Source organism: Cucumis melo, chromosome 5, assembly GCF_025177605.1.
Source record: "Cucumis melo cultivar AY chromosome 5, USDA_Cmelo_AY_1.0, whole genome shotgun sequence".
Lineage (NCBI taxonomy): Eukaryota > Viridiplantae > Streptophyta > Magnoliopsida > Cucurbitales > Cucurbitaceae > Cucumis > Cucumis melo.
In genome coordinates, this window is record NC_066861.1 from 20534021 (window position 1) to 20548699 (window position 14679).

Sequence of the window (14679 nt, forward strand, 5' to 3'; positions counted from 1 at the left end):
CTTCACTGCTATTATGCAAAAACACTTTGAAAACACATGTTTACTTTCAAATAAAGTTTTTTCCTTCAAATCAGAATAATAAGAGATGTCTCTTATAACTTCATCATTTGAAACAGAAGAAGAAAAACCTATATTCAGTGACATATCAACATTCTCTCGTACACTACTAGATGAATAAGACATTCCCAAACAATTAAGATTTACATGGGCAACTAATGTATGTCTACTAGTTGCATCTTTAGCAAAGTTAAATACCAAGCAACATCATTGTCCTTTATTGGCACCATAGTTTGAACATTACTTTTTCCAAAATCAAGTAAAACAGATAATTCTACTGATTCATCCAATTCAAGTTGTTCACATGTCAAAGCAACCAAAGAATTAAAGTTGACTCGCATATCTACCAAAATTTCGGATACTGCAACCATTCCATTGACCTCCATAAAAAACAACAATAGGAATAGACATTCTAATCTGGAAAAGAAGAAAATATAATTAATTATTTAGATGTAATTAGAAAATACTAAACGATCGTGCAAAGATGTTAATAAATACTAAACGATCGTTTAACACCAATAAACGATCGTATATAATAAATTAAATCATCGTATAGAATAAGTTATAGACGATCGTTTAAAGACACTAAACATTTAAACCATCGTATTCAATTTGATACACTATCGTTTAAAGATACTAATCGTTTAGACCATCATATCGAATTTGATACACAATCGTTTAAAGCCGTTGATCGTTTAAACAATCGTATTGAATTTGATACACGATAATTTAGAGATGTTGATCGATCGTGTTCATATAGCAAAACGATCGTCTATATATTGTTAAACGGTGATGTTGATAGAGGTAAACAATCAAGTAATTCGATGAAAATTATCTTGAAGAACTTCAAACTATCGATCTTCATAATGAAATACACAATTCTTACAGTGATTCTTAAAAGTTCAAAACAAAAAGGAAAACTTTAAATTCTTACAAAAAAAACAAAAACGACATTCATACTGATATATAAATTCTTAAATCAATGTAAACAGTAATCAAAGTCTTAACAGATCTTCATAACCAAATACAGGATGTCTTACAGTAATACCTACATATTCTAAACATTCTATCTTCACGTCGAAATATATAATTCTGAACGAAATTTTACAATCAACTAAATAGTTCAAAGAAAAAAAATATTTACAATACTCGCCAAAACTAAAATAACTGAGACGATATTAACAGAGCAATATACACAATCTTGATTGTCCAAGATGACAAGAAGAGAAACAATGTTATCGAAGATGATCGATATGAGAGCGAATGTTGTCGAAAATTACCAAAAAGGAAAAGAATGATCAAGATGAAAGATATATAAAAGACGAGATGAATAACTCGGAAACGAAGATCGTGAAAAACTCGGAAACGAAGAAAATCATATTTGAAAGATTGTTATAAAAGATTAAGGGTAAATAAGGAATTTTGAAAAAATAATATGCCTCAATGGACTTGTTATACGGGCAGTAAATAGTTTACAGTTTTTGTTATGTTTATGTAAGTTTTCCATAATCTAATCATAAATTATTCAAGATAATTAAGTAATAAAATTACCTTAAGTTTTTTGGTGTTACATTTTTATTACAACCAATAGTGAGGAAAGATCTACATTTTGAAAAACTTTTTAATGAAAAAAAAACCCACACGAGCCAAGTCAACATTCAATTCTTAGAAATCTTGAGGCCTATGATTTCTAACAAATGTTTTGAGTTGAAACTACCTACTATTTATTTCATCTTCTAATTCAATCGGTTAGTCGATGGAACAATAATTGATTGCGTAAGAAAAAACAAGTTAGGATGGTCAAATGAACGAAAGAGATCTTGTAAAATATTAAATTTTCTTTAAATATTTCAATAAAATGTTACACAATCTTATATTAAGAAAAAACAAATATTTCTCTTTTCTTGGTCAAACATTGCAACAACAATCTTTATCGGTGCTAGGTAGCTTTGGGTAACAAAACCCAGCACCAAGGTTCTCTCGGATGCAATCATTATAACATGACTCATCGTCATAAGTATCAGAGCATGGTCGGACACAATGCACGTTCAAAACGTCTCCTTTCGCTGTCATATTACCAAAAATAACATTGTTTAAAATATTGTTCTAGCAAAAGTAGTTTTATAGAATTAGAGGACTTATGAGTTAAAAGAGCATACTTGTTGATACAATGCATGTGAATATCACCAAAACAACAAATGACATCGTAGCAAGCTTTTGGGTTGCCATATCTCTTAGAAGATATGGATCCTTAGGCTTTGATGAGAAATTTTTGATTATGATGCATATGTTCTAGAAAATGTAAAGGGGTGTATTTAAAGCGCCTTTTCCTAAAACTTCTCGTTAGACAAGCCGCTTAAAAAAAAGTAAAAAACATCGGTTAAATTTAGTGTATGAAAACTAATACTTCTATTAAAGGCAAAATTCAAAATAACGAAGGATTGACATCGAAGGTACTAATTTTAAATAAAATTAAATAAAAAAGATATATTATGCATGAGATAAAATTAGAAAAGTTCAAAAAACAACACAGAGTATGTACTAAATTCCATTATGTACAAAACTTCATCAAAACTTTGAAAAAGAACACATAGAATAAATTTGGAAAAGACAAGAATTAACCATTTTTTTCGTCTTAATTACAGGAAACAATCTAAACATAGCCATGTCCTAAAGTTAAAGGAAACTGCTTCTTAGTGCAAGAAATCCGTTAGAAAAAGATAAGTATATTTACCTATATTTTTAAGCTTATACCATCGAATATGAAGAGTAGACCCAATTTACATTCTCAACTATACACAAAATGCGTTCGTCTATAAAACAAAATGGGTGTTAAAAAAGAAATTGCGGTGTAGGGAATTATGAACTTAAAATTGAAACTAATTTATTATTGTAAAATAAACGAAAATTACATGGCATAAGCTGCTGGAGATTTAACTATGAAGAATGAAATACATAACAAGCAAACTGTTACGAATTTCTACACTAACTCAGAGAACACAATATCGAATTAACTAGAATGCAATAGCCAAATAACCACAAAGTAAGCGATAAAAGAATAAAAAACACAAAAATATATAGTAGTTCAACCAATTTAGTCTACATCCACTTTGAGAACCAACTTAGAGAGATTTTATTAAGAGCAATATCAATCAAGATAAAATTATAGATATCAACAAAGTAATATGTAATCTATAATATTATCGTCGAATCCAACTTTACAGTTGACCAAACACGAAGAAATTGAGAGAATCATGTGCCTGATGTTGCCTCTGATACCGAGACCAAAAACCACTAGAAACCGCCTCCTTTGATCGGAGACCCACGTGTCGAACAAGCTACTACAAATCCAATAAGAACCCATGGCTAAACCCACCTCTTACAGCTCGAAACCGCGGCAAAAAGCAACACTAAACCACAGTCAAGACTACCTGCGAACACACCAGAAGAACGTCGCTGAAACCGTTGAAAAAAACTGACTCTAACCCGACAGAAAACTACCACGCAACAACCCGTCAAAGCTCGCAGTCTATACCAAAAAAAACAAGACCTAAACGTCCAAAAAATTCTGCAGCTTTCTCTCTTCCTAGAAAAGGCTGTGAATGCTGACCTGTAGAACGCAGGAGCCCGTCGCCATCAACCTCTCTTATGGTCTGTGCAAGAAAAATTTCTCTCTCTCTCTACTGTGTTTGCATGCGACTGCCCCTCATCTCAGTCTTTTTCTTTCTTTTCTTTTAATAACCTAGAAGAAAAAGATGTGAATATTTACAAAAATGCCATTGAGGTATATTTACAATTATTCCCACAACATAAAACCCAATTTTTAAACCACTTAAATATTTGTCATTTTTCTACAAATCTCCCTCATGACAAACTATTTAAGACACCAAACTGATTCTTCCAATCACCATATCATCAAAAATTAACCTTCAGCTTATCTGACCGATATTTAAACCTATGAGTTGGAAAAACCTTGGCTACCAACCTAGTCTTATACCTAGGCTTACTATCACTTCCTAGCTTGAACCACTTTGGTTGAATGAGTTTCCAAATAAAAGGCTTTTGGAACCAATGACCATGTCTGATTCTTTCACAAAATGAACAACTCTACTTCTATAGCATCCTTCCATTGTTTCTTCGAATCAGATGCAATACTGTCACTGCAAACTCTTTCATCAATCAAAGTCCTCTCCTGTTGAGATCATACACCATCAAATTCAGATTATTGTAGCCTCTGTTTATGAAACTAGTGGTGACTGATCACTAGATACATCTGAACCTTTGCATGATGGTTCACCTCTATCACAACATGATCAACTGTCTGAAATTGTAGTACCTTCAAACACATACAGACCATTCCTCAAGGTTCCTTCAGTTTAACCAAAGAACCCTTGGTAACTTTCACAACTCCATTTTCTGATTTTATGGTATAATCTAATCTACCTAATTCACCAAGAGATATTAGATTACGTTTGAGTTTTGGAACATAGCTTACATTAGTAAGCATTCTGATCATCTCGTCATGTATTGCAATTTGAACTAAACCAGTTTCCTTTACATCACGGCTACCATTATCACCCAATAAGACTTTTTTCCTATCATTTTTTTAAAGTTAATCAGAAAATCCCGATTAGGAGTCATGTGATACGTGCACCTTGAATCCATGATCCAAGCATCCTATATATCCTTGTGAGACACCATCAAAACCTCTGTTGAATCATACCCTAAATCATACCTATCAGTAACATTCGCTTCACTAGTCTTAGCGACAGACTTGCTACTTGATGCTTACTTGCTCTTATTCAAAGGGCAATGTTTCTTAAAGTGTCCTTCTTTATGACAAAGGAAACACTTTCTAGTTTTCCCCTTTGAATTCATCCTATAACTCTTCTATTTGCCTTTCCAGCACGTTTTACACTTCTTCCTCTAGCCATGAGTAACTCTCCATCCTTGCGTTCTTTCTTAATTTCAAGATTTCTTACCTTTAAGGCATCCAATATTATATTCATGATTAATGAATCTCGACCATATTTAATAGCTACCTTAACCTCTCGATATATTTTTGGTAATGAATTTAAAAGAATCGCTGTTTGATTCTCATCTGACATCTTCTCACCAATGTTATTGAGATCAACTATAATCATCTGAAATTCATCTAGGTTCTCTTCTAAGCATTTACTTTGGTCCTTCTTATATCAAAAGAATTTCTCCTTTAGATATAATTTATTTGGCAAGAACTTTGTCAAGTAACGACTTTCTTGCTTCTTCCACAACTCCCTTGTAGTATTAGCCTGATCCACTAGCCTAAGCACTTCATCTAATAGATACAGAAGGATTGTTGAATAGGTCATTTCATCCATATCCCTGTTTTCACTTTCTGTAATATTTTCTTGAAGGCTCTCTTCATCTAAGATTTTAGCTACTTTTTGTTGAACTAAAAGAGTTCTAATCTTTTTCCTCCAAACAACAAAGTCACCCTTCCTAATAAACTTAGACACCTCAAACCACGTCGAAGCCATCTTTACAAAAGTGATTAAACCAGCGATATGCCAACTGCAGACTACTACACAAAACCCAAATTTTCTTTGGATCGAATAGAGCTCTGATACCACTTGTTATAAATTTCTACATTAAATCAGAGAACACAATACCAAGTCAACCAAAACGCAATAGCTAGACAACCATAAACTAAGCGATAAAATAATAAACGACACAAAGATATATAGTGGTTCGAGTAATTCGGTCTACATCCACTTTCAGAACTAGCTTGAAGGGATTTTATTAAGAGCAATATCAATCAAGATACAAATTAAAGATATCAACAAAGTAATATGTAATATGTAATATTGTCATTGAACCCGACTTTATCGTCAACCAAACACCAAGAAACTGAGAGAACCACGTGTCAAACAAGTTACTACAAACCCAATAAGAACCACTACTAAACCACAGTCAAGACTATCGACGAACGCATCAGAAGAATGTCACTGAAACTGTTCTTAAAAACTACCTTTAACCCAACAGAAAACCACCACGCAACAGCCCATCGAAGCTCATCGTCTCATCTTGAAAAAACAAGACCCAATCGTTCGAAAATGCTGCAGATTTCTCTCTTGTCGAAATATGCCATGAACGCCGACCTGTAGAACGTCGAAGCCCGTCGCCAATAACCTCTCTCGAGTTCAATCTGTCTCTCTTATGGCGTGTACAAGAAGAATTTCTCTCTCTACTGTGTTTTCATGCAGTTGCCCCTCATCTCAATCTTCTTCTTTTCTTTTCTTTTAATAACCTAAAAGAAGAAGATGTGAATATTTGCAAAAAAATGTCATTGAGACATAATTACAATTATACCGTCAACATAAAACACAATTTTTAAACCACTTAAATATTTGTCATTTTTCTGTAAAAACTAAAATGAGACGAGGAAACTAAAACTTGAATGGATAAAGCACACTAGGTTGGGATCTACCTCGTTTCAATATTTGACAAGATACAGCAATTTGCTTTTTTGGAATATTGTCTACAATTTGGCTTCAATTTTTGCAAAACTCCTCACATCTAAGTTCAAAAAAGATAATTAAGGAAAAGTATGTTTTTAATCCTCACTTTGAAGAATATGTATGTTTCGTTTTTTGAGTTTTAAAAATGTACCTTGATAGATTACAATTTTATAACTATAAAAAAATTGGTTTTCAAGTCTTTTTAGTCTTTGAGCTTTCAAAAATAGGTTTAAAAGGTTACTCAAATAACTTTATACTTTTAGAATTTTAAATAATTATATGACATTTAAAATTAGAAGAATAATAATTTCAAAAAATCATTTTATTTCTAAAACTTAATTTTTTATAACTTTAAATATCATATAATTATTTTTAAAAAATAAAAAAAATACTTCTAGGACATTTAAAACCTATTTTAAGAAAACTGAAGGACTAAAAAAGTACGTTTTGAAAATTCATTGAAAATCCCAAATTTTTTAAGAACCTTTTCGGATACTGCAACCATTCCATTGACCTCCATAAAAAACAACAATAGGAATAGACATTCTAATCTGGAAAAGAAGAAAATATAATTAATTATTTAGATGTAATTAGAAAATACTAAACGATCGTGCAAAGATGTTAATAAATACTGAACGATCGTTTAACACCAATAAACGATCGTATATAATAAATTAAATCATCGTATAGAATAAGTTATAGACGATCGTTTAAAGACACTAATCATTTAAACCATCGTATTCAATTTGATACACTATCGTTTAAAGATACTAATCGTTTAGACCATCATATCGAATTTGATACACAATCGTTTAAAGACGTTGATCGTTTAAACAATCGTATTGAATTTGATACACGATAATTTAGAGATGTTGATCGATCGTGTTCATATAGCAAAACGATCGTCTATATATTGTTAAACGGTGATGTTGATAGAGGTAAACAATCAAGTAATTCGATGAAAATTATCTTGAAGAACTTCAAACTATCGATCTTCATAATGAAATACACAATTCTTACAGTGATTCTTAAAAGTTCAAAACAAAAAGGAAAACTTTAAATTCTTACAAAAAAAACAAAAACGACATTCATACTGATATATAAATTCTTAAATCAATGTAAACAGTAATCAAAGTCTTAACAGATCTTCATAACCAAATACAGGATGTCTTACAGTAATACCTACATATTCTAAACATTCTATCTTCACGTCGAAATATATAATTCTGAACGAAATTTTATAATCAACTAAATAGTTCAAAGAAAAAAAATATTTACAATACTCGCCAAAACTAAAATAACTGAGACGATATTAACAGAGCAATATACACAATCTTAAATCAATGTAAACAGTAATCAAATCAATGTAAACAGTAATCAAAGTCTTAACAGATCTTCATAACCAAATAAAAGGCTTTTGGAACTAATGACCATGTCTGATTCTTTCACAAAATGAACAACTCTACTACTATAGCATCCTTCCATTGTTTCTTCGAATCAGATGCAATACTGTCACTGCAAACTCTTTCATCAATCAAAGTCCTCTCCTGTCGAGTTCATACACCATCAAATTCAGATTGTTGTAGCCTCTGTTTATGAAACTAGTGGTGACTGATCACTAGATACATCTGAACCTTTGCATGATGGTTCACCTCTATCACAACATGATTAAACCAACGACATACCAACTATAGACTACTACACAAAACTCAAATTTTCTTTGGATCGAATAGAGCTCTGATACCACTTGTTGCGAATTTCTACACTAAAATCAGAGAACACAATAGGAAACCAACCAAAACGCAATAGCCAGATAATCACAAAGTAAGCGATAAAAAAATAAATGACACAAAGATATATAGTGGTTCAATAAATTCGATCTACATCCACTATGACAACCAGCTTGGTTGGACTTTATTAAGAACAATATCAATCAAGATACAAATTACATATATCAACAAAGTAATATGCAATTTGTAATATTACCGTCGACCAAACACCAGGAAACTGAAAGAACCACGTGTCGGGTGTGGCCTTTGATATCGAGACCCAAAATCATCGAAAACTGCCTCCTTTGGCCGAAGACCCACATGTTGAACAAGCTACTACAAACCCAATAAGAACTCACGGCTAAACGCACCACTAAACCATAGTCAAGACTACTGACGAACACGCTAGAAGAATGCCGCTAAAACCATTTAAAATAACTACCTCTAACTCGATAGAAAACCACCACGCAACAGTCTGTCATCTCAATCTTCTTCTTTTCTTTTCTTTTAATAACCTAAAAGAAGAAGACGTGAATATTTGTAAAAATGTCATTGAGGCATAATTAAAATTATACCCTCAACATAAAACCTAATTTTTAAACCACTTAAATATTTGTCATTGTTCTATAAAAACTAAAATGAGACAAGAAAACTAAAACTAAAATGGATAAAGCACACCAGCCTTGGATCTACCTCGTTTCAATCTTTGACAAAATGCAGCAATCTGCTTTTTTGGAATATTGTCTACAATTTGGCTTCAACAAATTTTTTGCAAAACTCCTTTCACATCTAAGTTCAAAAAAGATAATTAAGGAAAAGTATCTTTTTAATCCCCACTCCCCACTTTGAAGAATATGTATGTTTGGTCTTTGAGTTTTAAAAATGTACCTTGATAAATTACAGTTTTATAACTATAAACACATTTGGTTTTTGAGTTCTCAAAATATATCTTTTTAGTCTTTGAGTTTTCAAAAATAGGTTTAAAAAGTTACTCAAATAACTTTATACTTTTAGAATTTTAAATAATTATATGACATTTAAAATTAGAAGAATAATAATTTCTAAAAATCATTTTATTTCTAAAACTTAATTTTTTATAACTATAAATATCATATAATTATTTTCGGAAAAATAAAAAAATAGTACTTCTAGGACATTTTAAACCTATTTTAAGAAAACTAAAGGACTAAAAAAAGTATGTTTTGAAAACTAAGTGTAAAACCCCAAATTTTTTAGGAACCTTGTGAACTTGCTAAGGTTTGGTTAAGGAAAGAGAAAATGAGACTAATAGGTAAAAGAAAGGAGAATTTCTTGGAAAAGTTCATTTAAGGTTAAGCATTGAGGTTTGGTTATTAAGCCAAGAAGGGAAAAGTTGGAAAATGGCTAAGTGTCATGAAGGAGTGCTATGCGTTTAGAGGATATGTTGGGCGGCCAAAGTGTTAAGAAAAACCTCTAAGGATGAGGTATTAAGGTGGCCAAATGATGTGGAGGGTATGGCTAAGGAAAGGTCAAATAACCTCTAAGGCAAAGGAAGTTAGGCGTTTTAAGCATGAATAGGTGCCTAATGTTTGATTGGTATGACTTAGGCAAGGAGAACCTAAATGTTATAGACGACCAATATGAATCTAAGCGAGGAAGACTTGTCTTGAGAGGTTAATGAGCCTTGATGTGGGCTATACAAGGAGATTGATTATGTGCTAGGTGAGATGATACCCTGAAATGTTAGTAGACATGGAGAATAGGCGACTAGGAAGCTAGACGAGGAATGTTGCACGCGAGAAAGGCTTGCAACCATGGAGGTTAGCAAGGTGTTTAAGTAAGCAAGGTGGTCGACTAAGGCAAGTTGGTTTGGTGGAATTCTAGGTGTTTTCATCATATTTTATAAATTTTGCGACAAGTAGGAGGTGGATTAAGGAAAGTTGGAGTTGTCAATCAAGTATCATGCAAGGATCACTATAAGTAGCCAACTTCAAACAAGGGTTGCTCACAATCTACTTGTGCCATTTACTTCAAATTACTTCTAAAAGTTCAAAAATTAAGCCTAGTTTCTAGGCTAGAACTTCTAGTCAAATTGGAGGCAAGGAAGATTATGCGGAAGCAAAGGAAGAGGAGGAAGGTCATTTTTCGAGAGAAACTGAGCATAGTACACTTCTCAGAGTCCTTATAATGCATCATTTGAAGTTTTAATCTAACAATTTAAGGTGAGAAATGTTAAGGAAATTCTAAGAAAGTTTGTAGACGAAAGTTTCCCATTTTAAGGTATGGATCAAAAATTATAGGTGTTGAAAATTGATTGTCCAATTCTGAAAATTTCACAGTTTTTAGTCAAGGATTGAGTGGTCGAGAATTAATGCACGGAAGGATTTGTCATACACGTGTAAGAAAGGTATGGAGGTCATTTTATGTTTTGAAGGGCATGTGGCACAGCGATAGCACAGCCGACGACAAGAACGCGTTTAAGTTGCACGCATGGCCATGCGGCTAGAGGTTTGCACGCGTATGACAACGCGCACAAGGCACACTACCTTGAAGCACTCAAGGCACTTAGCCAAGATGCATATGAAACCTTATTGTGAGGTTAGCACGCGACAAGGCCTACCAAGGCCATGCCCACACACCAAGCCCCTGTCGCCCTGCCACTATATGCTAGCATGCCATTTTGGGTTATTTTTAGGCTGTCTTACTAATTTTTGAATTTTTGAGAAATTCTTGGTTATTTTCATGGTCAAGGGATTAACTACAACTTAAATATAAATTTTTCAGGTCAAAGAAAATTTGGTGAAAATTCCAAACCAAGATCTAAAATTAAGTGTTATGAGTGACAAAATGTTTTTTATAATGTTTCATATAACATGATTTATAAGCTATTGTTCAAAGCATATTTGAAGAAAAATATTTAAATCACTACTTTGTACTGAGTTTGCAAAAACTTAAATGTTTCTGAAAAAACAGTTAGATAATTAAATCTTCAGTTAATACTAAAGCTAAACAACTTTTATAATAGCTAGAGGGACAGCATAAGAGAATAACACAAGAAACTTTGGTAACCCAGTTACGCCAATATTGCCTACATTTGGGGAGCTGGCACAACCCTGATGAGTAATCTTTATTAATATTCACTTAAGTCAATATACATCAATACAACATATAGAGATCTGTTCAATTATATGACTTAATAGCATGTGTCTTGATATCAGACTTTAGGCTCCCCCTAAATTACTTTTCTTCATGATGTTTGGCTTTAGGCTCCCCCTAAACACATGAGTGAATATCTTCGACGACCTCTTTAAATCCCTCTAAAGATCTCAGTGATCACACATACCATTATCTCGTCTATTACGTTACTCATCAATTATTTCAACTTAGATCAACATGTTGATCTTATAGACATAAGATCATGATACCTTTAGATTCTGGTAGCTTCTGCAAACTATTCTCTAAGAGAAATTTCTAACGTGAACGATCTTCTTTAACTTCTATTTTTTTTCACACAAAAAAAAATCATCACTGTAAAAACCTATTTATACACATAAATATTATATGTATAAATCTTCTTTTCTTTTAAAAATAATTAACAAGATTCCCAAAATAATGGAAAATCTTTTATCCTTTGAACATCTCATCTTTTAATTAATTCATTAACCAAAGATATATCTCATCTTTTAATTAATTCATTAATGGAAGATATTTAGTCAAAGATATTCCCATAAAAATCTTTTAGACAAAATCTTCAACAAACTCCCCCTTTTGTCTAAAAGGAATTTCTTTTCTTGTTCAACATAATACTTCCACATAATCAACTGTTGAGACTAACAGATGATAACAAGTCAAAATCAGTCAATACTTAATCAATGTGTCACATACCACAAACTTCAGCACCTAATGAAACGGATTCATTCATTTAAAAAAAAACTTCACATAATAGAGGATAGAAGATTTAATTAACTACTTTTGTCACCAAAAACAACAAATCATCAAAAGAACAACAAACCAACCTAACATCAGTGGCAGCACCCTGCACCCAGCACCCACTCCCCCTTTGAACCAGAAAAAATATTACATCAATCAGTAGTTGGCTCTCTACGACTAGTAGATGAGGCAAGAGTCTTCAAGTGACGAATGAGAGCGTCAATCTCCAACCGTTGTTTAGACAATAGATTGATGGAGAGATTCAGCAGTAAGAGCATTAACAATGCGGGCAGCTAACTCACGATCAACAAAGAAACCTTTAACAGACTCATCCCAGTCACTAGTATCGAAAATGTGCGGGCCACGAGATGGATGCACATCATGATCAATATCAGGCACCTGACTACCCTGAAAGAGTCTGTAGCTAAGGGCTAATGTTTTAGGGTCAGGTCCAGGAACATCAATTGCAGTGAGCACAACCCCATTTAAGTGAAGTAGCAGGCTTGAGAAGAATCACGGAAGAGCAATTAGAATCTTGACCCCAAATGAGCCAACATGACGTAACAGCTGATTGTAAATAAATACACTTGTATCCACCTTATTATCATTACATATTTGATACAAAAATGTTCCAAAGGCAACAGATACACTGGAGGCATGAGAAGAGGGGAACCAATTAGCAATGTCAATCTTATGCAAGATGACATATTTGATGCTGAGAGCAACTACAGGAATTCCATTGACAGGCCATGTAGACAAAGTCCCACTAGATAAGACAGAAGCCAGAATATCAGTGGAAGGAGACGATGGAGAACAATCAACATCAATAACATTTCCTAGAAACCCGTTAATCACAATAGGAGAAATCACAAATTTGAACCCCCAAATACGAATTGTCTGATAATCCGGGCTACTTGGATCATTCAATTCATTAGGCAAATTAACTACAAACTCTCTAATAAGTTGGGGATAAAATGGACCGGCGCTCAAAATAGTTTTTGCTAAACCAGCCCTTTCAATAAGGTCCATAATACTCATGCAAGATTGATGTTTGTCAGAAACATTTACCTCACCTACTATCCTTCGCTGCACCACGAACTTCCAATGTTGCACACTCTCCTCGTGATGAAAGGATATTCCATCAATGGGGACAGAAGGAATATTCGGAGGAATCTTTTTTCTACCTGTTTTGGTAGTTATATTACGCCTATTTTGTTGAGATTTCCTCTTTGCTGGCTTAGGTGCAACGGGGATATCAGAAGAAGTAGGTGGAACAGTAGAATTGTTATCATCATTGGTAGAAACTTCTTCAGTGCATATATCAGGGTGTGGAGGTTCAACCTCATCCTCATTACTTTGAACATCAGTTTGCCCCACAAGTGCAGCAGAAATATCACTAAGAACATCGTCAGGAACAGATTCATCAGCATCAACCGAAGCAAATGGAAGTGGCGATGAAGGAGGGGAACAAGCTAACGGCCCAGATTGAACATTAGATGCTGGGGGAATACCAGGAGTAGGAATAAATACTCCTTCAGTTGACGAACTTTCCTGTGAATGAATGGAACTAAGGGAATCAACATGAAGCTTATTTGAAACATCTAGAATTAAAGTCCTCTTCAATAATCGAGCTAGAGGAACATCATCCCAATCATCCGAATCCATATCTGACACAGTAGTCTCAGGAACTAGAGGTGCATGTGCGACTGAAGAACCAGGAACAGAAGACTCACTCACCACAGGCACAAACTCAGGCAACACAGATTCATGCAACCTACTTGAGCCCTCTCCCTGTGATTTTTCATATGGAAGCCAATATGGCCTTCGTGGCGGAGTACTTTTGAACCTTTGTCCTCTCTCCCTCACCTGTCGTATAGGAGGCGACGAAATTGTAACCTCAGGTGCATCTTCAGATGGCTGCATCATTTAGGAACCCTTGCGAGTATTTATCATAATGAACAATGATCAAAACCCAAAAAAATGGAACTGTTGTGACAACTGGGATGAATGGGACGATCAAGATAATGGTCGTTTAAATAATCAGTAATTAAGAGCCCAATTATGTCAAGAGAGACTCTCCATATGCCGAAAAGATAACCATTAAATCCTCAAACGACGCTAACACTCCTAATGATTCTGAATGTGTAAACAAGCACTGTCTTAATAGCTGGTCATGGAGTTAAATGCGACAAACTCCTAAACCAGTGCATAAATATTCAAACGTATTTGCATCTAGAGGCTTAGTGAAAATATTAGCTAATTGCAAGTTCTAATGAATATGATCAAGTTTAATAACTTTATTTTCAACAAGTTCATGAATAAAATGATGCCTAATATCAATATGTTTGGTTCGACTATGTTGAATCAAATTTCTTGATATGTCAATGGCACTCATATTATCACAATATAAAGTCATGGTTTCTTGAGTGAACCCATACTCTTGT

The 14679-nt window shown here is 33.5% G+C and overlaps 1 protein-coding gene and 1 long non-coding RNA gene across 2 annotated transcripts; both read right to left on the reverse strand.

Moving 5' to 3' along the window:
• Positions 1-1862: 1862 nt before the first annotated feature.
• LOC127149309 (uncharacterized) lies at positions 1863-2377 on the reverse strand. The gene is made up of 2 exons (XR_007820752.1): positions 2217-2377; positions 1863-2123 (listed from the first exon to the last, which is right to left on the reverse strand). It is a non-coding gene; the product is annotated as an uncharacterized LOC127149309 (long non-coding RNA).
• Positions 2378-12472: 10095 nt separating this feature from the next.
• On the reverse strand, positions 12473-14161 carry LOC127149565 (uncharacterized). The gene is made up of 2 exons (XM_051085349.1): positions 12858-14161; positions 12473-12737 (listed from the first exon to the last, which is right to left on the reverse strand). The coding sequence occupies exons 1-2, from the start codon at positions 14159-14161 to the stop codon at positions 12473-12475; spliced, it is 1569 nt and encodes a 522-aa protein (XP_050941306.1).
• Between the last annotated feature and the right edge of the window lie 518 nt (positions 14162-14679).